The 27,340-nt window shown below is 40.2% G+C and overlaps 1 protein-coding gene across 1 annotated transcript; it reads left to right on the top strand.

Annotated features, from left to right (window-relative positions):
* Nucleotides 1–3,097: 3,097 nt before the first annotated feature.
* On the top strand, nt 3,098–4,567 carry LOC142163090 (uncharacterized). The gene is made up of 3 exons (XM_075220345.1): nt 3,098–3,233; nt 3,554–4,158; nt 4,295–4,567. The coding sequence occupies exons 1-3, from the start codon at nt 3,098–3,100 to the stop codon at nt 4,565–4,567; spliced, it is 1,014 nt and encodes a 337-aa protein (XP_075076446.1).
* Nucleotides 4,568–27,340: the final 22,773 nt, after the last annotated feature.

Genomic DNA, 27,340 nt, shown 5'->3' with positions numbered 1-27,340 from the left:
TGGAAATTAGTCTAAACCGAGTAGGAATCACTTACCCAAATCGCCCAGGTGAAAATCTCTTCAAAAATTGCAATCTCCTAAGCTCCCAAGTCCAAAATATTAATTATGGCCCAAACCCTCGATTTTGGATTTTAAAAATTTGTCCAGGTGTTTCCTTCTTCACGAACACGTCCCCTTCTTCGCGATCGCGAAGGCTCAACTCCCAACCCATCGCGAACGCGGCCCCCATCTCGCGAACGCGTAGATCAAGGGCCCTTCGCGAATGCGGGACCTCCTTTATGAACGCGAAGGCCAAACCTTCAGGTCCACGTCCTATCCCTTCGTGAACGCGATGGCCTATCGCGAACGCAAAGAACAACTGGTCTGCAACACACCAGCAGTTTTTTTGCAACTTCAAACATTAAGAAATGGTTTGGTTAACCACCCAAAACTCACCCACGGCCCCCAGGACCTCAACCAAACATACCAACATATCATATAACCTCATTCGAACTTGTTCCAACCTTCGGAACGCACAAAACAATATCAAAACACCTATTTCTCATCGGATTCAAGCCTGAGAATTCCAAAAACTATAAAAATATGCTTTCGATCAAAAAGACTATCAAACCTCATCCGAATGACCTGAAATTTTGCACACACGTCACATTCAACACTACGGAGCTACTCCAGCTTCCGGAATTCCATTCCGACCCTCAGATCAAAATTTCGCTATCGAATCAGAAACTTTAAAAATTCAACTTTCGGCATTTCAAGCCTAAATTAGCTACGGACCTCCAAAACACAATCCAAACACACCCCTAAGCCCAAAATCACCCAACGGAGCTAACAGAACCATCATATTTCCATTCCGAGGCCGTCTTCACACTGTTCCGACTACAGTTAACTCCCAACACTTAAGCTCTTATTTAGGGACTAAATGTCCCAAAACTCTCCGAAACTCAAAACCGAACATCCCGATAAATAAAATTAGCAGAAATAAACTTGGGGAAGGTAGTTAATAGGGGATTGGGGAATAAATTCTTAAGAGGACCGACCGGGTCGTCACAATACTAAACCTAAACTAAATATTTACGCTAAAATGTGTAAAATCTTGGAGAGGGTCAAAAATTACATGTCTACACCGATGTGTTCCCTTCTGACCTTCCAAGGATGCCACCGGATTGTGATATTTATTTTTGTATTAATTTGGATCCAGGTACCCAACCTATATCGATCACATCGTACCGTATGGCTCCGAAAGAGTTGAAGGAGTTGAAGAGGCAGCTTGAGGATTTATTAGCAAAGGGGTTTGTCAGACCGAGTGTATCACCTTGGGGTGCACCAGTAATATTTGTAAAGAAGAAAGATGGAACATGCGGATGTGCATTGATTACTACTAGTTTAACAAAGTTACCATCAAGAACAAGTACCCATTGCCGCATATTGATGATTTGTTTGACCAGTTGTACGATGCTAGGGTATTTTGTAAGATCAATTTGAGATCTGGGTATCATCAACTAAAGATTCGGGACTCAGATGTCCCGAAGACTACTTTCCGTACAAGATATGACCATTATGAGTTTCTGGAGATGTCCTTCGGCTTGACTAATGCCCTAGCAGAATTCATGAATTTGATGAACCGGGTGTTCAGGACTTATATTTATTCCTTTGTTGTTGTCTTCATTGATGACATTTTGATTTACTCATGAAGCTTGGCGGAGCATGAGCAGCATTTGAGAGTGGTGCTTCAGACATTGCGAGAACAAAAGCTATATGCTAATTTATCCAAGTGTGAGTTTTGGCTAGAGTCTGTGGCATTCTTGGGGAATGTTGGGTATTAAGGTGGATCCCAAGAAGATTAAGGCAGTCTAGAGTTGGCCACGTCCCACTTCGGGCATTGTTCCAATATTTTCGGTACTGATTTTATTTTCTCGACGCAAACTGATTGTCTACAAAAGGTTTTCAATCTCTCTATATAGAAGAACATATTCAATGACTACTTTGTCGATTTTGGTACAGCACGGTGGACACTGGGATAGCAACCGATTTGTAGATTACTCAATTGAAGACGTGGTGATTAGTACAAATATGAAATTTGGTAATTTTTTTCCTACAATTTCAAAACAATTGATGGTTGACACCACAATTATTTTCTTGAAATCAAGTACAAATGTGATGATAATTCACTACCAATGATGATACACAATGATATGGGATTGCGTGTATATATCGAGTTGAAGAAGAAAAATTATGCGTTTAATGTATATCCACTATGTTTAACGGTGAAAGAGAAAGATATGCATGTTTTTAATCGAAACAGGAAAAATTCATCTATCTGCCTACAAATTGCCGGTACATATGATATACATAACGGTGATGCACTGCAGTTGGTTGGGTTTGATAACATAGCTGATCCTAAAGTTGTAGATTTTGATGAAACTCCAATAATAGATGATCCTCTAAATAATACTATTACGGAAGGCCAACTTTACAAGGACAAGGAGACACTGATGACTTTGTTGTAAAACTACGCTATTCAAAAAATAATTCAGTTTAAGGTTGATCGATCAAGACCATCAAGGTATGAATGTATATCTAACTTTAATAATTGTATACAATCGTGTATTTTTATATTAACGATGCACGATAGTTTATCTAAATTAAATTACTATTGTGTAAATCTGGATGTTGTTAGATACTGTTGGGTATGAGTCAATGACTGTTGCGCGTGATTTTCAAGTCTTCATCTCTAAACAAGTCAAAAATATTTAGGATTAGAAAATTTAGTAAGGATCACGCATATTCAGTGGAGGATAGATTATTTACATACCATGTAGCTACTGCTCCTATAATTGGAAGAGTTATCTGTGATAAATATGTTGATCCTAAAATAGTATACACTGCAAAGGACATAATGAAAGACATGAAAAAACATTATGGTATTGACTTAAGCTACTAGAAAGCAAATAGATGAAAGCAAAAGGCAGTTCAATTTTTGAGAGGAGACCCAAGTGAGTCGTATGGAAAGTTTTTGAGCTCGAGCTACTTATATATGTTGATGCATTCCAACCCCGGGTCAGTTGTGAGTTTGAGAAAATCAGATGAAGAACACTTCATGTATGCTTTTGTCGCCTTATATGTATCAATTAAGGGATGGGAATTTTGCAAACCGATTATTGTGGTTGATGGAAGCTTCCTTAAAGCAACATACAGAGGAATTTTACTCACAGCTTGCTCGCAAGATGTTGGAGGTTTGTTTTAGAAAAACTCTGTTGTATTTCATTATCATATCATGTATATCCATGTGTCCCATTGTATATCAGAGTATTCTTATATGTATATGTGTTCATCTTATGTGTATATCCATTTATACATATATATTTATTTTATATATGTGCATATTAATTACATATCCATAGGTATTTCATCTCCATCCCCCCTCCCATCCACCGCATGCATATTATTGTAAAATATTTTATACTAATGTGTGTATATACTAGACACTTAATAAATAGCATATATTTATAATAAGCACTTTATTGAACAAATATAATTAATATTTTGTAAACAGGCAAGATTTTACCACTTGCATATGCAATTATTGATTCGGAGAATGAGGCCTCATGGAGGTGGTTCTTCGAAAGTTTTAAAGAAGCGTTCGGTGACAGAGATGGCATGTGCATTGTATGTGACAGGAATGAGAGCATAGCGAAGGCAACTTTAATAGTGTATCCACAAGTTTCTCATTGTGTTTGTATATGGCATCTATGGAATAACATAAAAGACAGATATAAGAGGAGCCAAGAAGAGTTAAGAGAGATATTTTTTGCTACAGCAAGAGCATATACCATTCAAGAGTTTAATCACCATGTGACAGAGATGGAACAAAAAGATGGAAGAGTGAAGGATTACTTATTTGATATTGGGTGTCACAGGCGATGTAGAGCACATGTAAAAGTCAACAGAACAATGACAATGACTTCCAATATCGCAGAGTCATTAAATTCAGCAACTAAGCAAGCGAGGGAACTTCCTGTATTAGTGGAAGAAATTCGAATTTTGATCAAGAGGTGGAACTACACAAATCGAAACATTGTACAAGCATTATTTACAAAGCTTACCATAAAATACAATGCTATATTGGATGAAAATCTTGATGCATCACAACATATGATGGTATGTTTATATTATATAACGTGTTCCTTATTTCATATTCATATTTGTCTACATAAACACTTAATAATCTATTGGGTTAATCTTTTGTATTAGCTACATAAAGTCGTGCCTAATATTGCTTTTCTACAAAATATAGGTGAGGCCATCAACTGAAAGCTTACATTCAGTTATTGGCAATGGGAGGTTGTTCATTGTTTGCCTTGGGGAAAGGACATGTAGTTGTAGAAGATTTCAGTTAGATCAAATACTATGTCTACATGCATGGTCAGTGTTGAGGTCAAAAAACTTGGAGGGTGAAGATTACTGCTATATGTACTACATCAATGAATACATGTTGCAACCATACGACATTTCAATTATTCCTCTTCCAGATAAAAGTACATGGACAATACCTGCAGAGGTATTATAACAAGTTGTGTTGCCACCAGTCGGGAATAAGATGCTTGAAATACCTAAGAAGGTGAGATACAAGAAGGTTTCAGAATCGCAAGCTAAGAGGCCAAAGAGTTCATGCGGACAATGTGGATGTGAGGGTCACAATAGGAGAACATATAGAAATATACCTAATCACCACTGACTGGTGTTGTTCCCAATAGATTACAAGAATTATTAGTTTAAATAAAAGGAAGGCCTTAAATATAAATGATTGATGTATATATCAAGTTTATTAATGATAAAATATTATTCAGTTCAAGTGCAACTCAAGTTATTTAAATTTTGCACTTGCATATTCAATTTTTAATTTATTAGAGGTTGCATTTTCTCATGTATATCAAAATGTATCATATAATTTTGCCGATCGAGATCAATACATTAAGTTGTGTAGGACATGTAAATCATCATGTATATTATTGTATAGACATGTATCATACACGATATTTGAAATAATATTTGACATGTATCATACACGATATTTGTCTTTTGTCGTGCTTAATTTACACACTATCGAGTGTTGACTCACATGATAGAAAGACATGAGCATGAACAACAAAATTTAGATATATACATCTAAATTTTAAAAAGTAGAATAAACAGTAAAGAAAACTAAAAAATTGCATAAATATCGAAATACCGGTGGTACATACTAGTAATTTCTTAATTTAACAAAAAAAGCGAAAGATACTTTTATCCTGCAAAAGATAAATAATATATTGAAAATATTGTACCATAGTAAGCCACAAAATAAAACACGAATGTGTTTACAGATCCCAAAGTAATAAATAACTAAACTAAAGAATAAGACTAATTGTTCTTCAATATTACAGAAGCATTTTTCTAAAACTTCTTTTACAAAACTCTGGCTTACTTTCATCTTCATTCTCTTGTTTGGTTATGTCATAATCCCACAATAATGTACCAAGTCATTTGCGATGTTTCTATATATCAAAGTCAATTGGAATTGGTCTTTGATGGATAAAATACTCGACAACAAATGCCACATATACACCACAATCACTGAAAAAAAGTGAAGAGAAGTTAGAAGGATTCAACACCCTTTAATAATATATTATTATTTTAAAAAATAAAATAGATTGAAACTTAACATACGCGTGTTTTTGTTGTGGCAAATCATCGACCATGTGAATAGCTAACGGATCAGCAAGTGGTCTGTCTCAGTAGAGTTTATTTGTCAAATCAATATCATGTCTCTTCCTGTAAAACCTTGTACTAGTCAAGAAACGAGCAATCAACACTACATATGGTTCGACAGCCTCGTGAATTTTAGCATCATGTCCCACTCCTCTTATGAAATCATACACGTGTATGCACATATCCTTAAAAGTCAACACATCTAAAATACAATGTCATTCATCCTTCAAGACTATAGGATTAGTACATGATCAACGGTGTGCCACAAAATATCGCAAGGCATGTATAAGCCTCACATATACTCAGCTATTTCATGATCTTTAGGGATGACATCATAGTCCCTATTGCTCGCAAGAAATTGATCATACAATGATTTTACCTTAACACATAATGGAAAATTTGTTGTAGTGAACGACTTTGGAATGTTAATATCATACCTTTTTTTTAGATAGTAGAAGATGACAATAATATATTGTCACGACCCAAAATTCATTAAAGATCGTGATGGCGCCAGACACTGCTGTCAGGCAAGCCAACAATTAAATACTTAATTTAGGTCTCTTTTTAATATTGTTGAAATCATAGTATTACTTCAATTATATAGTAGAAGGTGGAAAAATTCAGAGCAAATAATAATATTTTTCACAATCTCAATATTTAATAAACCGTAATCGTCCCAGAACCTGATTTCACAAGTACATGAGTATCAACTAGGAAAAATAAAATAACATGCATCATCTGTCTGGAATACAACTTGGAAAGGAGAGAGAGAAATATAAATACTCTGAAGGAAACTCTACTGGTTGTGGATTGTAATGTAAGATGCAGCTTACCTAAGTCCCAGTATCAACCACGCCGATGTGCCCACAAGGCCACTAGACATACATGTGCATGTACAACAAAATGTACATCAAGTGTAGTATGAGTACATAAAATAACATGTACCTAGTAAGTATCTAGCCTAACCCTAGAGGAGTCGTGACGAGGGGTCGATATAGATACTTACTAGTGGTCCAATAATATCAGGTACAGAAATGATAAGCAGATATGAGGCACAACAAATAAACGCAATAAACAAGCATAGATACGTGGTACAATCCTCCTCTTTGAAATAAACTCAAACTCTACATTAGAAATTACCTCCTTAACCGAAGCACCAATATAGGTACAATGGGCCTCATCCAAATATATTATCATAATTCAATCCGGAAAACTCACGGATACACTAGTTTCTTGCCGAATATTATACACGATTCCATGAGGATATGATATAGGAAATGCCGAGGCGTACGACCCGATCCAACATAATAATTAAATTGTGCACTATCGAGGGTCGAAAGGCACGAACCATAGATGCAACTATTAACCTGCCGAGGAAACGGCCAGCTCCCATGAGAGTGTGGTACATAAATCCTGTCGAGGCAAATGGCCCAATCCCATAAGAATAAGAAGCTTTAACGGGACCTTGACCCTACTCATGAATAAACGTGTGAGTTATAATTTCTTTAACAAAACCTTTAATGTGAAAATATTGTAATATCTTTAACAAAAACCTTTCAATGAAACATATATATCACGGAAACATGTCGTAAGAGGAGTAAAATTATTCGGTGACTAATCATGAACTCGTGAAGTCTCTACAATAGCAAGTCTAGTCTCAAGTAGTAATGTAAAATAGAGGAATTTAATAGGCAAGAGACTGCTCAAATAGTACAGCTATAGCATGATGTGAACCTAAGCCTACCCGGACAATAACATGAATGTAGCTACGTACGGGTTCTCATCACCTCGTGTGAACGTAGCCCCCACAACAAGTAGCACACATCAATTTACAATACCTAGGGGTAATTTCCCCTTCATAGGGTTAGACAAGAGACTTACCTCGCGCCGAAATTCCATAACCGGCTCCCAAGCCTTTCCAACAACTCCAACCGATTCCCAACGCTCCAAAACTAGTCAGTAAATATGCAAACCAATGAAAATATACTCTAACACTCATAACAATTAAATTTACAACCATTTCCAACATCGTTCAAAAAGTCGATAAAATCACCTTCAGGCCCACATACCCGGATTTTGAAAATTTTCGAAGATAACTTTACCCATAATCTCACGAACTCAAATATATAATTTATTTCCAATTCCATGCTCAAATTCGTGGTCAAAATACCAAAATAACCAATTCTAGGTTTTCTACCAAAACCCCATAATTTCTGCTAATTTCTATGTTTAAATCCTTATACAAACCATGTATTTAACTTATAATAAGTGTGAATCACTTACCTTGTGTTGTGTCATGCCCTAACCTAGGGTGGCATGGTTGGCACCCGGTGACATACTAGCCCGAGCGAATCACTCTATAACTTATTTGTTTTTCTTCTATAACTATCATGGGCCAACATGGCCGCAACTCATAATGTATAACTCTAAGTGGGCAAACATTGTATCAATGAACCATCGTTCTTAAAACATGAGTACATATGAGCCGTAAAGGCCTCTGACATACTGTACAAAATGAACCTCTGTCTACAAATCCTTTAAGATTATTTGACATCAAATGGGACAGGGTATCGGCCTACCCATAAGTCTGTAGCAAAACTCTAACAAAATGATTCATAGACTCGGCTGCACTCCGAATTAGGTGGAGTCTTACCGATCCTTCGCTGAATGCCAATCTTGTTTACAATGAGGGCTCATCAAATTGATTATCTATACCTGCAGGCATAAATGCAACATCCCCAACAAAAGGATGTCAGTACGAATAATGTACTGAATATGTAAGGCAGAACTGACATAACAATAAGTCAACATTAATTAAAGACATATAAGAATCAACCTGAATATCTGAAGTGTCTTTGTATATGCATACTTATTATACTTACATAAATAATGCTTCTCTTTGAGAGTATTTCTATTATCCATATCGTATGATGCATGGCTGCCCAACTGATCAGTGGTAACTGTCCGATCGACCGTCGCTCGGTGGTAAATGTATGACTGCCCAACCGATGTTCAATAATGATACATAACTGCCCAACCAGTGGTAACTGCCCGACCGACCGTAGCCCGGTGGTAAATGCATGTCTTCCCAACCAACCATAGCACGGTGGTAAATTAAGATGTTGTCACGACCCTAAAACCGACCCGATCGTGATGGTACCTATCGTGAAACTAGGCCAGCCGACACAACTCACAAATTAACCATTAATCAATATAAATCATTTTTAAGCTTTTAATTAATCCAAATATCTCATAATGTAAGTCTAATTGAACAGCGCAGAATAAATACACAAGCCTGATATCGGGGTGTCACAAGTCACGAGCATCTATTAAGGTCTGAAAATATACTAAACAATTTAAGGAATACAAGAGGGAGAAGAGTAGTGGCAACTTCCTTGCTAACTCCAATGACTCTGCCACTGAGCAATCAACACCCGCTACCGGGTTCAGAAATACTTGAATCTGCACACAAGGTGCAGGGAGTAATGTGAGTACGCTAACTGAGTAAGTAATAAAAAATGAAAGCTGAGCAGTAAGAAAACATGTAAGCCACATCAACACGCTACAACAAATGCAGGACATTTCCAACACAGTACAGAAATCATTTACTTCATAAATCAAGCTCAGTTTCAGTAAAAACCTTTGAAAACAACTTTCAATAGTTTCAAACGAGTGATAAAACAGTGAGTGAAAATGATAGAAAACGTAGACAGCCCCTCGGGCAAAACATGTACCATAAATCGCCCTTCGGGCATAATATCAACAGAACCAGCCCCTCGGGCTACCTCACAATCACTCGTAATCAGCCCTTCGAGCATAACATGAATCAAGCACCGCCCCTCGGGCAAAACATGGATCAAGAATAGCCCCTCGGGCAATAATATGAAATAATAACAGCCCCTCGGGCTACATCATATCACTCATACTAGGTACCCGCGCTCACTGAGGGTGTGCAGACTCCGGGAGGGGCTCCTTACAGCCCAAGCGCAATATCAAATCATCTCGTGGCATAATCAAATAGGCACTCGGCCTTATAACAAGTCACCTCATGGCGTAACAAATCAGGCCCTCGACCTCATAATCATAAATCAGTACAATACTGCTGCGGCGTGCAGCCCGATCCCAAAATAACCTCACAACATAGGCCATCGGCCTCACTCAGTCAAAAATCTCTAAAAAGTCACTCGGGCACAGTAAAACATGATTCTCAGCCCACAATATCGTTTAAAAATGTCAAAATGGAGTAAACATGGCTGAGTTATAAAAACAGTATACAGCATGACTGAGTAAAAATATGAAGTCAAAATAGTGAGGAATAGTAGTAAAAATCCTCTAAGGGTTCAAAACAGTTGGCATGAGGCCCAAATATGGTATTCAGCCCAAAACATGATGATAGAAAACAGTTTTCAATCAAATACAGGGTTAAACATTCATACGGGACGAACTAAGTCACAATCCCCAATGATGCACGACCCCACGCTCGTCATCTAGCGTGTGAGTCACCTCAAAGAAGCACAACGATGTGAAATCCAGGGTTTCATACCTCAGGAGACATTTACAATCATTACTTACCTCAACCCGGTCCAAACTCTAGCCCGCAATGCCTTTGCCTCTCGACTCGGCCTCTAAATGCTCCAAATCTATCCAAAAACAGATTTATGACATCAAAATATGCTAAGGGAACAAAGTTCGCTCGAAAATAACCAATTTACATCAAAAATCCCGAAATTTGCCAAACCCGGCCCCCGGTCCCACGTCTCGAAATTCGATAAAAATTACATTAATAGAATCATTATCCTCCCACGAGTCCATACATACCAAAACCATCAAAATCGGACCTCAAATGGCCTCTCAAATCCCCAATTTACACTCTCCAATTTCAAGCCCTAATTCCCCAATTTTAGGCTTTAAATTTCACAAATTTCATGCTTAAACAAGTAAGAATCAACATAGGATCGAGTATTGAGTTCAAAAATCTTACCTCCAAGTGTTTCCCTTCGATTCCAACTTTAATCCTTCTCAAAAGCTCCAAATATCGCTAAGCAATGGAGAAAATAGACCAAAAATCGCGAAACCCAATTTAAACATTCTGCCCCAGGTAAAATTTCCTTCTTTGCGAACGCGACCGTCCCCTCACGTTCGCGTAGACCAAATTGCACTGCCTCTCCACTTTTCCCTTTGCGGACGCGAACGCTGCCATGTGAACGGGATGCTTCGTTAGTTAAGACTTTCGCGAACGAGATACTAATCACGCGAACGCATAGAACAAGGGTCTGGGGTGCCCAGCGACCTCACTCCTCTTTGCGAACGCGACCCCAATCATGCATCTACGATGCACATGCTGCCTTCACCTTCGCGTTCGCGTCCTCTCCATCGCGAACGCATAGAACAAAATCATCATCACAGAAAACACCCTTTGCGAATGCGATGAACAAAAATCTCTGCAACAAAAACCAGCAAAATCTGCAACATTTCCAACATGAAATGATCCGTTCAACCACCCGAAACTCACCCGAGGCCCTCAGGACCTCAACCAAACATGCCAACATATCCCATAACATCATTCAAACTTGTTCCAACCCTCGGAACACTCAAAATAAAATCAAAACACCAAATCATCATCGGATTCAAGCCTAAGAATTTCAAAAACTTCCAAATTCCGCTTTCGAACAAAAAGTCTACCAAACCTCGTCCGAAATACCTAAAATTTTGCACACACATCACAAATGACACAACGGACCTACTCCAACTTCCGGAATTCTATTCCGACCCCTATAGCAAAATTTCGCCTATCGATCGGAAAACACCAAAGTTCCAATTTCGCCAATTTAAGCCTAAATCTACTCCGGACCTCCAAAACACATTCCGATCACGCTCCTAAGTCCCAAATCACCTAACGGAGCTAACCAAATCATAAAAATTCAGATCCGAGATCATATACTAACAAGTCAAAACTTGGTCAAACCTTTCAAATTTTAAGCTTCAAACTGAGAACTGCTCTTCCAAATCCATTTCGATTACCCTGAAAACCAAAACCGACGATTTACATAAGTCATAATACATCACACGGGGCTAGTCATGCCCGAGAACTGGTGAGTGAAGTGCAAAATCTCAAAAACGACCGGTCGGGTCATTACATCCTCCCCCACTTAAACATATGTTTGCCCTCGAACATGCCCAGAGTTGTTCCAAAGACCATCAAATCGTTGTGTAACCTTACCATACACATACTCGAGGGTGATCCCACGTCACCCTATCTCTTATAGGTCTGATAACACAATGTAACTGAAATTTCACAATCCAACCTAGCCCACAAATTTTAGAACCACCTTTCCACTTCTGAAATCATCTAAAAGATCAGAATCTCACATCTATACTTTGAATAAGTCTGAACAAGCTGTAACAAACCATACCTGCAGCCTCAAATGCAATTACATGATACACCACATAGCTCAAACTCTCTTAGCGATAACTTCTAATCACAGCAGTTGCTCAAAATAACCGAATATCGATAATAAATCTCTTATCAAATAAAACCTCATTCCAACACTTCCGTATACTGGCAATGATAAATGAAACATGTAGAAGGTCATAACCATTCATCAGATCAACCAGTCGAGAAGCCATTTCTTGTTTGGCAAAGACCTTAGCAAATTTCTAAGTCGAACATCGATATTATCTTTCCAATATGCTGAAATCGAATATGTTTGTATTCATTATAGATCCCAAATATCTCATCTAATCCAACACAACTACTTTGGTGACATGACACATCAATACCATATAAAGCCACAACTCGTGCAATCCGCACACCAATAAGCAACAATCCAAACGTAATCAAATCATGAAAATTGACTCAATTGAGAGAGCTGTACCGCAAGCTCACCAGTACCACCACAACACAATGTTGAGAACCCATCATACCTCGTAGAACCAGAACATACGAATCTACCCGAAGGATCATACCTCCGCATAACTTCGCTCCAATGCGCGACCTCATCCAAACACTGGTCCACATGAAACACCTCAAGTCACTATGCTCAAATCGACAACCACGCGCAATTTGATGTCTGGAACCAAAAGCAAATCATCAAAACCACGGCGAAGAAATTGACTTAACATTACACCAACCCGAAAGGACACAACCGATACGCCATCCGCCGAGCAATACCCAATACTCTTCCCGCTCGAATTCCACTGAGAGACCCCAATAAAATCGCACCACATGTGCCTATAACCAACAAGTCCCAACACCTCGCAACACGGAAAGGTAACTCATAGATCTCCCCAGATCGCCAATAAGCTCAATAACAATCGAATCAACACATCCCTCAACAATACAACTCGGAGTCGACCAAGCCAACTCGATGTAGAATCACACATCCATATTGGCCTACCAATGAACCCCTTATCAAGGAGTTCCTGAAGCTGCTCCTTTAACTTCTTTAACTCCGCCTGTGCCATACGATGCGGTTCCCGACACCATATCAAGACCGAAATCAACAACTTTGTCCGGCAACATGTCCGAAAGAAGGAAACACATCCAAAAAATCCCTCACTACCGGTCTGAATCAATGCTAGGAGTCTCTGCATTGACATCCATCACGAAGGCCAAATAAGAAAAGGCAACTCTTCTCAGCCATCCGCTGGGTCTTCAAGCCCCCAATAGTTACCATACAAGACCGATATATGCGGTCCACAACCACGACCTAACCTGTTTATGAGAACTCCCAGCCTCCAAATTCGTACAGCACGCGAATCACCATATCCGATCCTAACTCCATCATTCGAATATACAACACACCTCTAATACCCAATCATCTCACGGGAGGTACTCCTATAATTCCTCTGTACCACCAAGCAAACTCGAATCTCAGCAGTCGATCCAACAAGAGAGTGTCGCAGTACTAATGAAGTATCCTCAACTCAAACACTTGCCCTTTTTCTGAAAATGCATACTCTCATCAAGCCATACCAGTCAGTGATCTCATTTATCTAGTCATCTGAAACTGTCCATGCTACCCAAGAATTGTGACCTTTCTTTCAAAACTGAACCGTGACCTTACACATGCAAATCTCAATCCTACACCACATACCGCATATACCGTACCATCCTAGGATAAACATGAGAACTTCATATCCCCTTCGGAACCACAAGCAACCACGTACTCAACTAGCCAAGAACTTTCCATTGATCCCATCTAGAAGAAATCACGATACATCACATGCTCCTCACGCTCACAGAAAATATACATATCTAACCGTGGTAGGAACCATCAAGAACTCTCCGAATTCCATTCGCACAAAACTAAACCGTCAGGATTGAATCATTCCAACTCAACCAAGCTACGCAGGCCACTAAAACCCAAGAGCATTGCTGCTAAACATATGTAGAAACTCATTACCTCGTAAGCACCCAAGGAACTAATCATATCCTTACCATGCTGATCCGGCCCACTACCAAGCTATCCCATCTATCCGAGTTCCTGCTGATTTACTTCCAACTTGATACTTCTCCTTGCCATAATACCGCAATTCCTCAACCCAGACTCACCACACGAGACCCAAGCATAAAACCACATTGTCTAAGGCTCATAAGTCATTGAATACTCTCTTAAATATTCCCAAAAGTACCATATTCAAAATACCTACTCTGAAGAGACTTCTTGCGAATCCATAGTCATTACCTCCACCTTCCTGATACTGATATATAGAATCCCATAATTGATATAGAAATGACACAAGTCTTGACACCCTCTAATGAAAACCTCAGTTTCTAGCCAAATATACAACCTGAAAATCTCTGATTATTACATGTAAAATCTTGAACCCACTAGAACTAGTCTCGAAATTCATCCACTCTACTCAAACTGCAATAAGACCGATTAAATGGACCAGCCAACTTGTGCTCCATTAGCACTCCGACACCGCAGAATGTAACCTCACCTTAATGCAACCAAGAAACTTCATGTTCTATGCACCGTACATCCTTTACCAATAACAACTCAAGTTATTCTGTGATTCTCATACACCCATACAACATAGCATAACCTTTATTGAAGTTTCCTTTACTCGAGCCATTATCGGCCTCAACCTCCGCAAATCATAACTGATTCACCAGTACGCCTCAAATTGGAACCAACATAGCACATAACCGTGCAATCAACTAATCAACAGCAGACTCCCCCGCTTGGCTCAAAGCCATAGGTCAAGACACACAATAACTCATAATGCATATACTCTATTATTGTCATAATACCATAGTGAGATTAAACTCAATCTTTCATAAGCTCGTGCAACACAGACCATCTAGTACTTCAAATCTTCTACAAATCTCGCATTCACCCTCGTAACAGTCAAGCCTACTCTCTTAAGTGACCCAAATTCAAATTGCAACATGTATATATTTCACTGGTAAAAGAGATCTTCCAAGAAACAATATAAGGATCACATAACTTCAGAACACTCCGCAGGAGTTAACCCACCTGCTTCGCCTCAACCTAATAGCTCTTCATACCCTTCCACTATCATAAACATTACGCAATCACTTAATATTCATGGGTCTGAACTCATATCGTAACATGAAATCTACTTCACTCCCCCACTAGAAAACATGAAAAGATTTTTCAGACACCCATAACTCGGGGCTATACATCAAATCAAGATGGAAATCAAGCACCAAATAGTTCTTTCTATCCTCAAGCAGACCCTTCTCGTCACATCCAAATCATATGAATACATCTCGCAGTCATATCATACTCATCACCTAGTCATCCAACCATCACTTCCACTAATAGAGACACTATCGAACATATAAATTCAAAAAGCACGTGCTCAGACAATCAACGCCTTAGTGCTCAAGCTATAGGCAAAATTCGGCCTCAAGTCCTCCAGATTATCCCAAAATCAACACACAAAGATCTCATCTCGCCCCTCAACAGGGAATCACAAGCCATCGATGCACATCTGATACGAAGCGCCCATGCGCGCATACGAACGCGTGGAAGGAATTCAAAGAGTTACATTTCAAGCTGAATCAAGGACGCACGATAAGAATTCAAGAATGTGAAGTTTTTCTGAAAGGTTCTGCAGCCTCTCGAGGATAAGTACAGACGTCTCCGTACCGATCCGAGAGACTCTACTAAACCTGCTCATGACTCGTGAGACCTATGTAACCTAGGCTCTAATACCAACTTGTCACGACCCTAAAACCGACCCGATCGTGATGGACCTATCGTGAAACTAGGCCAGCCGACACAACTCTCAAATTAACTATTAATCAATACAAATCATTTTTAGGCTTTTAATTAATCCAAATATCTCATAATGTAAGTCTAATTGAACAGCATAGAATAAATACACAAGCCAGACATCGGGGTGTCACAAGTCACGAGCATATACTAAGGTCTGAAAATATACTACAACAATCTAAGGAATACAAGAGGGAGAAGAGCAGGGCTGCGAACGTCGGGCAGCCTCCTTGCTAACTCCAATGACTTTGCTACTGAGCAATCAACACCCGCTACCGAATTCAGAAATACTTGAATCTGCACATAAGGTGCAGCGAGTAATGTGAGTACGCCAACTCAGTAAGTAATAAAAGTAAATAAAAGGTGATTAGTAAGAAAATACATAAGCCACGTCAACGCGCTACAAAAATGCAGGACATTTCCAACACAGTACAGAAATCATTTACTTCGTAAATCAAGCTCTGTTTCAGTACAAACCTTTGAAAACAACTTTCAATACTTTCAAACGAGTGATAAAACAATGAGTAAAAATGATAGAAAATGTAAACAGCCCCTCGGGCAAAACATGTACCATAAACCGCCCCTCGTGCATAATATCAACAGAACCAGCCCTTCGGGCTACCACATAATCACTCGTAATCAGCCCTTCGGGTATAACATGAATCAAGAACCACCCCTCGGGCAAAACATGGATCAAGAACAGCCCCTTGGGCAATAATATGAAATAACAACACCCTCTCGGGCTACATCATATCACTCACACTGGGTACCCGCGCTCACTGGGGGTGTGTAGACTCCGGGAAGGGCTCCTTACAGCCCAAGCACATTATCAAGTCATCTCGTAGCATAATCAAACAGGCATTCGGCCTAATAACAAGCCACCTCGTGGCGTAACAAATTAAGCACTCGACCTCATAATCATGAATCAGTACAATACGGCTGCGACGCGCAGCCTGATCCTATAATAACACACAACACAAGCCCTCGGCCACACTTAGTTAGAAATCTCTAAAAAGTCATTCGGGCATAGTAAAACATGATTCTCAACCCACAATATCGTTTAAAAATGTCAAAAATGGAGTAAACATGGCTGAGTTATGAAAATAGTAGAATACAGCATCACTGAGTACAAATATGAAGTCAAAACAGTGAGGAATAGTAGTAAAAATCCCCTGAGGGTCCAAAACAGTTGGCACGAGGCCCAAATATTGCATTCAGCCCAAAACATGATGATAGCAAACAGTTTTCAATCAAATACGCGGTTAAATAGTCATACGAGACGGACTAAGTCACAATCCCCAATGGTGCATGACCCCACGCTCGTCATCTAGCATGTGCGGCACCTCAAAGTAGCACAACGATGTGAAATCCGGGGTTTCATACCCTCAGGACAGACATTTACATTCATTACTTACCTCAACCTGGTTCAAACTCTAGCCCGCGATGCCTTTGCCTCTCGACTCGGCCTCCGAATGCTCCAAATCTATCCAAAAATAGATTTATACCATCAAAATATACTAAGGGAACAAAGTCCACTCGAAAATAACCAATTTACATCAAAAATCCCGAAATTGGCCAAACCCGCCCCCCGGGTCCACGTCTCGAAATCTGATAAAAATTACATCAATGGAATAATTATCCTCCCACAAGTCCATACATATCAAGAACATCAAAATCAGACCTCAAATGACCCCTCAAATCCCCAATTTACACTCTCCAATTTCAAGCCCTAATTCCCCAATTTTAGGCTTTAAATTCCACAAATTTCATGTTTAAACAAGTAAGAATCAATATATGATCGAATATTGAGTTCAAAAATCTTACCTCCAAGTGTTTTCCATCGATTCCCTCTTCAATCCTTCTCAAAAGCTCCAAACATCACTCAACAATGGAGAAAATAGACCAAAAATTGTGAAACCCACTTTCAAATATTCTGCCCCAGGTAAAATATCCTTCTTCGCGAACGCGACCGCCACCTCGCGTTCGCGTAGACCAAATTACACTGCCTCTCCACTTTTCCCTTCGCGAAAGCGAACGCTGCCATGCGAACGCGATGCTTTGCCAGTCCAGGCTTTCGCAAACGCGATACTAATCACGCGAACGCATAGAACAAGCGCATGGGGTGCCCCACGACCTCACTCCTCTTCGCGAACGCGACCCTAATCACGCATCCACGATGCACATGCTGCCTTCGCGTTCGTGTCCTTTCCATCGCGAACGCATAGAACAAAATCATCATCACAGAAAACACCCTTCGCGAACGTGATGCACCCTCCGCGAATGCGATGAACAAAAATCTCTGCAACAAAAACCAGCAAAATCTGCAACTTTTCCAACATCAAATGATCCGTTCAACCACCCGAAACTCACCCGAGGCCCTCGAGACCACAACCAAACATGCCAACATATCCAATAACATCATTCAAACTTGTTCCAACCCTCGGAACGCTAAAAACAACATCAAAACACCAAATCATCATTGGATTCAAGCCTAAGAATTCCAAAAACATTTAAATTTTGCTTTCGATCAAAAAGTCTATTAAACCTCGTCTGAAAGACCTGAAATTTTGCACACACGTCACAAATGACACAACGGACCTAATCCAACTTCCGAAATTCCATTCCGACCCATATATCAAAATCTCACCTATCGATCGGAAACCGCCAAAGTTCTAATTTCGGCAATTTAAGCCTAAATCTACTCCAGATCTCCAAAACACATTCTGATCACACTCCTAAGTCCCAAATCACCTAACGGAGCTAACCAAATCATAAAAATTCAAATCCGAGATAATATACTAACAAGTCAAAACTTGGTCAAACCTTTCAAATTTTAAGCTTCAAATTAAGAACTGTTCTTCCAAATCCATTCTGATTACCCTGAAAACCAAAACCGACGATTTACATAAGTCATAATACATCACACGGGGCTAGTCATGTCCGAGAACTAGCGAGCGAAGTGCAAAAGCTCAAAACGACCGGTCGGGTCGTTAAATCCTCCCCCACTTAAACATACGTTTGTCCTCGAACGTGCCCAAAGTTGTTCCGAAGACCATCAAATCGCTATGTAACCTGACCATGCACATACTCGGGGGTGATCCCACGTCACCCTATCGCTTATAGGTCTGATAACATAATGTAACTGAAATTTCACAATCCAACCTAGCCCATAAACCTTAGAACGACCTTTCCACTTCTGAAATCATCCAAAAGATCAGAATCTCACATCTATTCTTTGAATAAGTTCGAACAAGCTGTAACAAACCATACTTGCAGCCTCAGATGCAATTACATGATACACCACATAGCTATAACTCTCGTAGCGATAATGTCTAATCACAGCAGTTGCTCAGAACAACCGAATATCGATAATAAACCTCTTAATAAAGCCGCATTCCAACGCTTCCATATACTGCCAATGATAAATGAAACACGTAAAAGGTCATAACCATTCATCAGATCAACCAGTCGTGAAGCCATTTCTCCTTCGGCAAGGACCATAGCAAATTTCTAAGTCGAACATCGATATTTTCCTTCCAATATGCTGAAATCGAATATGTTTGTATTCATTCTAGATCCCAACGATCTCATCTAATCCAACACAACTACTCTGGTGACATGACACATCAATACCATCTAAAGCCACAACTCGTGCAATCCGCACATCAATAAGCAACAATCCAAACGTACTCAAATCATGAAAAATGACTCAATTGAGAGAGTTTTACCGCAAGCTCACCAGTACCACCACAACACAAATGCCGAGAACCCATCACACGTCGTAGAACCAGAAAACACGGATCTACCCGAAGGATCATACCTCCACATAACTTCGCTCCAATGCGCGAGCTCATCCAAAAATTGGTCCACATGAAACACCTCAAGTCACTATGCTCAAATCGACAACCACGCGCAATTTGATATCTGGAACCAAAAGCAAATCATCAAAACCACAGCGAAGAAATTGACATAACATTACACCAACCTGAAAGGACACAATTGATACGCCATCCACCGAGCAATACCCAATACTCTTCCCGCTCGAATTCCACTAAGAGACCCCAAAAAAACCGTACCACATGTGCCTATAACCAACAAGTCCCAACACCTCGCACACAGAAAGGTAACTCATAGATCTCCCTAGATCGCCAATAAGCTCAATAACAATCAAATTAACACATCCCTCAATAATACAACTCGGAGTCGACCAAGCCGACTCGATGTAGAATCACACATCCATATTGGCCTACCAATGAACCCCTTATCAAGGAGTTCCTGAAGTTGCTCCTTCAACTCCTTTAACTCCGCCGGTGCCATACGATACGGTGCCCGATACCAAAACAATACCGAAATCAACAACCATGTCCGGCGACATGCCCGGAAGCAGGAAACACATCCGAAAAATTCCTCACCATCGGATCTAAATCAACGCTAGGAGTCTCTACACTGACATTCATCACAAAGGCCAAATAAGAAAAGGCAACCCTTCCCAGCCATCCGCTGGGTCTTCAAGCCCCTAATAGTTACCACAAAAGACCGATATACGCAGTCCACAACCACGACCTAACCTGTTTATGAGAACTCCCAGCCTCCAAATTCATACAGCACGCGAATCACCATATCCGATCCTAACTCCACCGTCTGAATATACAACACACCTCTAATACCCAATCATCTTACGGGAGGTACTCCTATAATTCCTCTGTGCCACCAAGCAAACTCGAATCTCAGCAGTCTATCACGACCCCGGTTCGCCCTTCGTAAACCATCGTGACGGCACTTAGTCCTCTACAACTAGGTAAGCCTAAATTGCGGAAGATAAACCAAGTGCGGAATAAAAACAAGTTAAAACATAATGAAGAATGCTAAAACAGTGTTTAAAAGTACCGCTCGGTATACACAATATTTAGCTCTCAAACCAATACATACTTCCAAGACCCGGAAACCCATGAATCACAAGCTAAGGATCAGTACACATTCTAACTCCAGAATATCTAACAAGGGAAAGAAATACAGAAGGGCAAATGTTTAAAAGCTAGAATAGAAAGGGACTCCTCGGTCTGCGGACGAGGCAGATATACCTCGAAGTCGCTAGAGCAGTCGCCTCACCTAAAGGGTGATAGGACTGTGTCGCAGTACCTGGATCTGCACATGAAAAACATGCATAGAAGGGGCATAAGTACACCATAGTGGTACTCAATAAGTGTCAAGTCTAACCTCGGTCGGGTAGTGACGAGGAAGGTCAGGACCCTACTGAGATTAAATAAAATAAAATATCAACAGTATAGAATAGAACAGTATAAATAAGTACAACAGTAAAATAACACAGGATGTATAGAAAGCAACAACTATACAGAAGCAAGGTAAACACGGAAAGGAATACAGCTCAGCACCAATAATAACAATCGAGGATCTACCAAGATACCGTCATGTAGTCCCATATGTACATATCTAATGGATCTCCCAGGATTTTGTCCCGTAGTCCAACTCATAGTGCGCGGGGATCTACTGGAATCTCGCTCTGTAGTCCCAAATGTAAATACCCAGTATTGGGGGAATCTATCGGGTACATTCTCGTAGTTCCATATAACTATGTAGGGGAATTTACTGGAATCCCACATTCGTAGTCCCAAAATAAACAGACAAGGGGGAGCTACCGAAATCTCACATCCGTGGTCCCAAAATAAATACACAGCAACAACAGGAAAATATACAGAAATAGAAAAATTTCATATCAAGGCAACAAATGATTCTAGCCTAGCATGCTGCACAAAATTCAGGTAAGGCAGTTTGAGCAAGTAAAGCAGTTGAGTCACTTAGACATACTTTCCTAAGCTAACAACAGGCTAAATTTTCAAGTAGAATAAAATGGGAAAAAGGAACTCAGTTGAAATACATAAAGAAAAACCGGATTTTCAGTAATTAGCTCAAGTACGCACTCGTCACCTCACATACAAGGCATTTCAATTATTAAATATATCATATCCTGAAAGGAAGGTCCCCCGCACAAGGTTAGACAAGCCACTTACCTCGAACCGGCTCAAAATCAACTTGAGACCACGTTCTTGCCACGAGTACTCGACTCCAAATGGCCCAAATCTATTCAATTCAATTTCATAATGTAAATAACACTTCAAGTAACTGATTCTTCAATTAAATTCTAAGCTAATACGCAAAATTAGGTAAAATAACCAAAATGCCCCTCGGGCTCACGACTCGGAATAGGGTAAAATTTACATTTTCAGAATTCTCACTCCCTCACAAGTTTAACCATATAAAAACCATCCCAATCCAATTTCAAATCCCCAATCAAAACTCAAATCCTTGGTCTAAGAACTTTCCCCAAATTTTCATACAAATTTAGAAATTAAAGGATGAATTCATGTTTAGATTAATGGGTTACAAGAAAAGAGGAGTTAAGCATCGTTACCTAATCGATATCTCTGAAAATCCCTCAAAATCTCGCTCAAATCCGAGCTCCCAAGCTTAAGTTTTGATAAAAATGACTAAACCCTCGATTTTTAAATCTTATATCTGCCGAGGTAATTCCTTCTTCGTGAACGCGGTCAAAGTCTCGCGTTCACGAAGCACAAATTAACTTTGACCATTTTTCCTCTTACGCGATCGCGACCAACCCCTCGCGAACGCGATGCTTTACTCAGACAGGCCTTCGCGATCCACCTATCGCGAACGCGATGAATTAAATCCACTGAAGCTCAGCTGTACATTTTCTTTTATGCGAACGCGACACCACCCACGCGAACGTGATGCACAAACACTTACCCCTTTCGCGAACGCGAAGGTTTAAATTCTACCTTCCTCAACTGACTCTTCGCGAACGCGAGGGTCCACTCGCGAACACGAAGAGTAAAAACCTGCAACAGTTGAAACAAAAATCTGCAATTTCTCTAAGTTCCAAAATGACCCGTTGAGCATCCGAAACACACCCGAGGCCCCCGGAACCTCAACCAACCTTGCCAACCAATCCTAAAACATCATTCAAACTTGTTCCAACCTTCGGAGCGCTCAAAACAACATCAAAACACTTATTTTTCATCAGATTCAAGCCTAAGAATTCCAAAAACTCTAAAAATACGCTTTCGATCAAAAAGTCTATCAAACCTTGTCCGAATGACCTGAAATTTTGCACACACGTCACATTCAACACTACGGAGCTACTCCAACTTCCAGAATTCCATTCCGACCCTCGGATTAAAATCTCACTATCGGACCGGAAATTTCAAAAATTCAACTTTCGGCATCTCAAGCCTAAATTTGCTACGGACTTCCAAAACACAATCCGAACACGCCCCTAAGCGTCGGAACCATCGGATTTCCATTCTAAGGCAGTTTTCACGCTGTTTAGACTACGGTCAACTTTCCAACACTTAAGCTCTTATTTAGGGATTAAGTGCCCCAAAACTCTCCGAAACTCAAAACTGAACATCCCGGCAAATCAAAATAGCAGAAATAAACTTGAAGAAAGTAATTAATGGGGGATCGGGGTGTAAATTCTTAAAATGACTGACCAAATCGTCACACAGTCGATCCAACAAGAGAGTGTTGCAATACTAATGAAGTGTCCTCAACTCAAACACTTGCCCTTTTTCTGAAAATGCATACTCTCATCAAGCCATACCAGTCAGTTATCTCATTTATCTACTCATTTGAAACTGTCCATGCTACCCAAGAATTGTGACCTTCCTTTCAAAACTGAATTGTGACCTTACATATGCAAATCCCAATCCTACACAACATACCACATATATCGTACCATCCTAGGATAAACATGAGAACTTCATATCCCCTTCCGAGCCACAAGCAACCACGTACTCAACTAGCCAAGAATTTTCCATAGATCCCATCTAGAAGAAAATCATTATACATCACATGCTCCTCACGCTCGCAGAAAATATACATCTCTAACCGTGGTAGGAACCATTAAGAACTCTCTGAATTCCATTCGCACAAAACTAAACCGTCAGTATTGAATCCTTCCAACTCAACCAAGCTACGCAGGCCACTAAAACCCAAGAGCATTGCCGCTAAACACATGTAGAGATTCATTACCTCGAAAGCACCCAAGGAACTAATCATATCCATACCATGCTGATCCGGCCTACTACCAACCCATCTATCCAAGTTCCTACTGATTTACTTCCAACTTGATACTTCTCCTTTCCATAATACCGCAATTCCTCAACGCAGACTTACCACATGAGACCCAAGCATAAAACCACATTGTTTAAGGCTCGTAAGCTACTGAACACTCTCTTAAATATTCCCAAAAGCACCACATTCAAAATACCTACCCTGAAGAGACCCTATTTCACGAGACCACGTTGCCTCAAAACCCACGAACTAACTCATACCCTCCTTGTGTGTACATTCGCATCTTCAACTAGTATACCCATTCTGATAATTCCTCTACGAATTCGAAGTTATTTTCTCACATTCCTCCAATGCTACACCCAGACCAATGATAACATAGAACACTCCAAGCCTATTTCATGATCCATTAGAAAAGCTTGATACTTATCCATACCAAGGATCGAAATCCTTAGACACCGCACTTTAATTTTGAACCCACTAGGACCATTATTGAGAGTCACCCACTATGACTTGTTTCTGAATATAATCAAACTCCAAGGCTCTACTAGCACATGAACACCCTCTCAAAGAAGCACCCGGTTGAATCACTTTCCTTGTACATCACATCCACACGAAGCATAGACTCTGAGTTTTTCCAAAACCTGAACATGAACCAATAAAGCCCAAATATAGCACACATTCCTCAAATCCTTTGCTCGAATTACCACTGATGTTTTCTTTCCTTATTCATAATAACCTATTAATACACTGATAACCCGAAACTGCACAAGCAGACAGCCATGCGACTCAATCTTAGAAGGTGGGGCTCCCCCCATTTAGCTTGAAGCTACAATTACACAACCCTGGGACCCACCAAGAATTCCTTCTTTCCCATCGATATCAACTAAAAGCCCAACAATGCATTCCAAACTCGAAGTCATGTTGTATCCAAATAAAATCCGTGGACCTAGTCACTGTCCATCATGATTCCCAAATTGCTCTAAACTTTCCTCAAGGCGTGTGGCTATCCTACCACAGAACCCATATGCTACTCTGCCACTCTCCCACTTTGGTTAAACCCTCTCCTTTAAGCAAATTCTCGACCTCTGCTTTTCATACTTAACCTATTAGTAATCCAACCACCGCGAGACACCCCCCGCCATGCCCTTCCTCATACTTCGCTGCCCGAATATTGCCCCAAATCAAATCCATACATGTAGCACATGTACAAATGAGTCGCTACCAACTCTAAACCTCCTAAAAGATCCTCTTTCTCGAGCAATCAATATTAGAAAAACCAATTTGATTCTAAACCTACACACCGCTATCTCTAACAACCACTCCTCAGGCAACCATTTCACAACACCTCCCGAAGGCCAAAAAATCAAAGAAGACCATAACACCGGTGACCTTAACACATCCAATCAAGGGCGACGACACCACATTAGTGATAAAAATTCTACCAAGCTCAAAAATAACAAGTCTCGTTACTCCATTAACCCAAATCTGAGCGTTCGTAGTCCGGTTGTTTTTCTTCCGCCGAGAATAAAATGTTAAATCTGGGAATCATTCACTGAGTAAACCTCATTCCAAGTCATTCACTGCTTCGATGCATAGACAAAAGTACTGCTATTACACAAACACTATGCGATAGCAACGCACGAATTGTCATAACAATCAATGCCAAATCTCAAAATCTTAGGTAGTAATGATACAGAGTTGAAACGACATAATGACCTTTGGCAAGGCGACGACAATAGCCCAATCAAATATGCAGGGAGAAACATCCTGCACCACATCTGTATTACCATTACAATTCCTCGATTCCCAATTTATAACAAGTGTTTCACGCCGCGTAAGATCGAGTAGGAAATAAACAAAGGCATAAGCCTCAAAGGAATCAAATCGCACAATGAGGAATCAAGAAGGGGAGTGTTCCTAACAGCCGTATAGCCTCTCGAAGATAAGTACAGACGTCTCTGTACCAATCCGCAAGACTCTACCAGACTCGCTCATGACTCGAGAGACCTAAGTGAACCTAGTGCTCTGATACCATGTTGTCACGACCCAAAATCCATTAAAGTGAACCGCAGTTTCTCTTTGGTTGCACCTGCTTCTTGCAAGGTTGCTTTGGATTGCACCTGCTTTGTGTTTTCAAACAAAGAACAATTGTTAGTTTGAAACGGTGGTTGGTTTTGTGGCCTTGATTGTTTCATCACTTGATCTCGGCCCGGCTTCTTTAATGAAGATCTCAATTACAACTACTCGTTTCCTGGGGACCGATTTCATTTCAGGCCCTCAGAACCTCTATTTTTTTCCAAATTTTGCCATGACGATTGGTCGGTGGAACTCAACCTTTTCGACTTTATTTTTCCTTCGTAGGCCTTTCATTTTTGACTTGTTGTTTTTCTTTTTCTTTTTTTTTTGTTTTTAACCATTCGGAGCATTGGGGAACTATTGGCTCCTCAAACTTGCTGCAACGGCTAATCGCGTGGGACTTAACCTTTTCCAACTTTATTTTGCTTTTATAGGCCTTTCATTTTTGGCTTCTTTCTTCCAACTTCAATTTCAGAGCATTTGGGGTACCTTGGCTTTTTCAAATCTTTGCCGAGATGGTTAGCCACGTGGGACTCAACCTTTTCAACTTCCAAAAGTTCTCAATTTCAAAACATCAGCCAACATGGCCGGTCGAAGTCGATTTGATGCCCCTAACGAAGTTGGGTGCCTTATTGCACATTAGCTCATGTCAAATGAGAACTCTGTAAATCAATCTTGTCATTCCTTCTTTGTCTCAATTTCGGAATAAAGTTAGACCGAAAGGGATTCAAAGAAAACAAATAATGGAATAGAGAATGAGTTTAAAATAAGTAGTGTCCCTTTCGGGGAAAGGAAAGAAGGACTTATCTGGGGTACGTGCGGACTTCAATGAACATGACATGCCTTTTGGACTGGATTCCTGATCTGTGTAAACCGTCCGACTCTCAGAAATTCATCACAACTTTTGCCTCAAAATCAAGAAACCTTGCCAGGACTCTATCGGTGCCGATAGCTGTGAGGATCCTCTTTTCGATCAGGGGTGCCCTTTGCGGGTTTTCACGAGCTGACCTTTTTCATTTCTCTTCTCACTATCGCCTTATAGTGCCCGCGTGGGTTTTCACTAACAAGACTCTCTCATTTTGATTTATTTGCTTACTGTCTCCTCACGGTGCCCGTGTGGGTTTTCACCAATAAGACTATCAATTCTCTCATTT

Source organism: Nicotiana tabacum, chromosome 8 (genome assembly GCF_000715075.1).
Source record: "Nicotiana tabacum cultivar K326 chromosome 8, ASM71507v2, whole genome shotgun sequence".
NCBI classification, from domain to species: domain Eukaryota; kingdom Viridiplantae; phylum Streptophyta; class Magnoliopsida; order Solanales; family Solanaceae; genus Nicotiana; species Nicotiana tabacum.
Note: the sequence above shows the minus strand (reverse complement) of the source record. Positions and strands in the feature narration are given on the sequence as shown.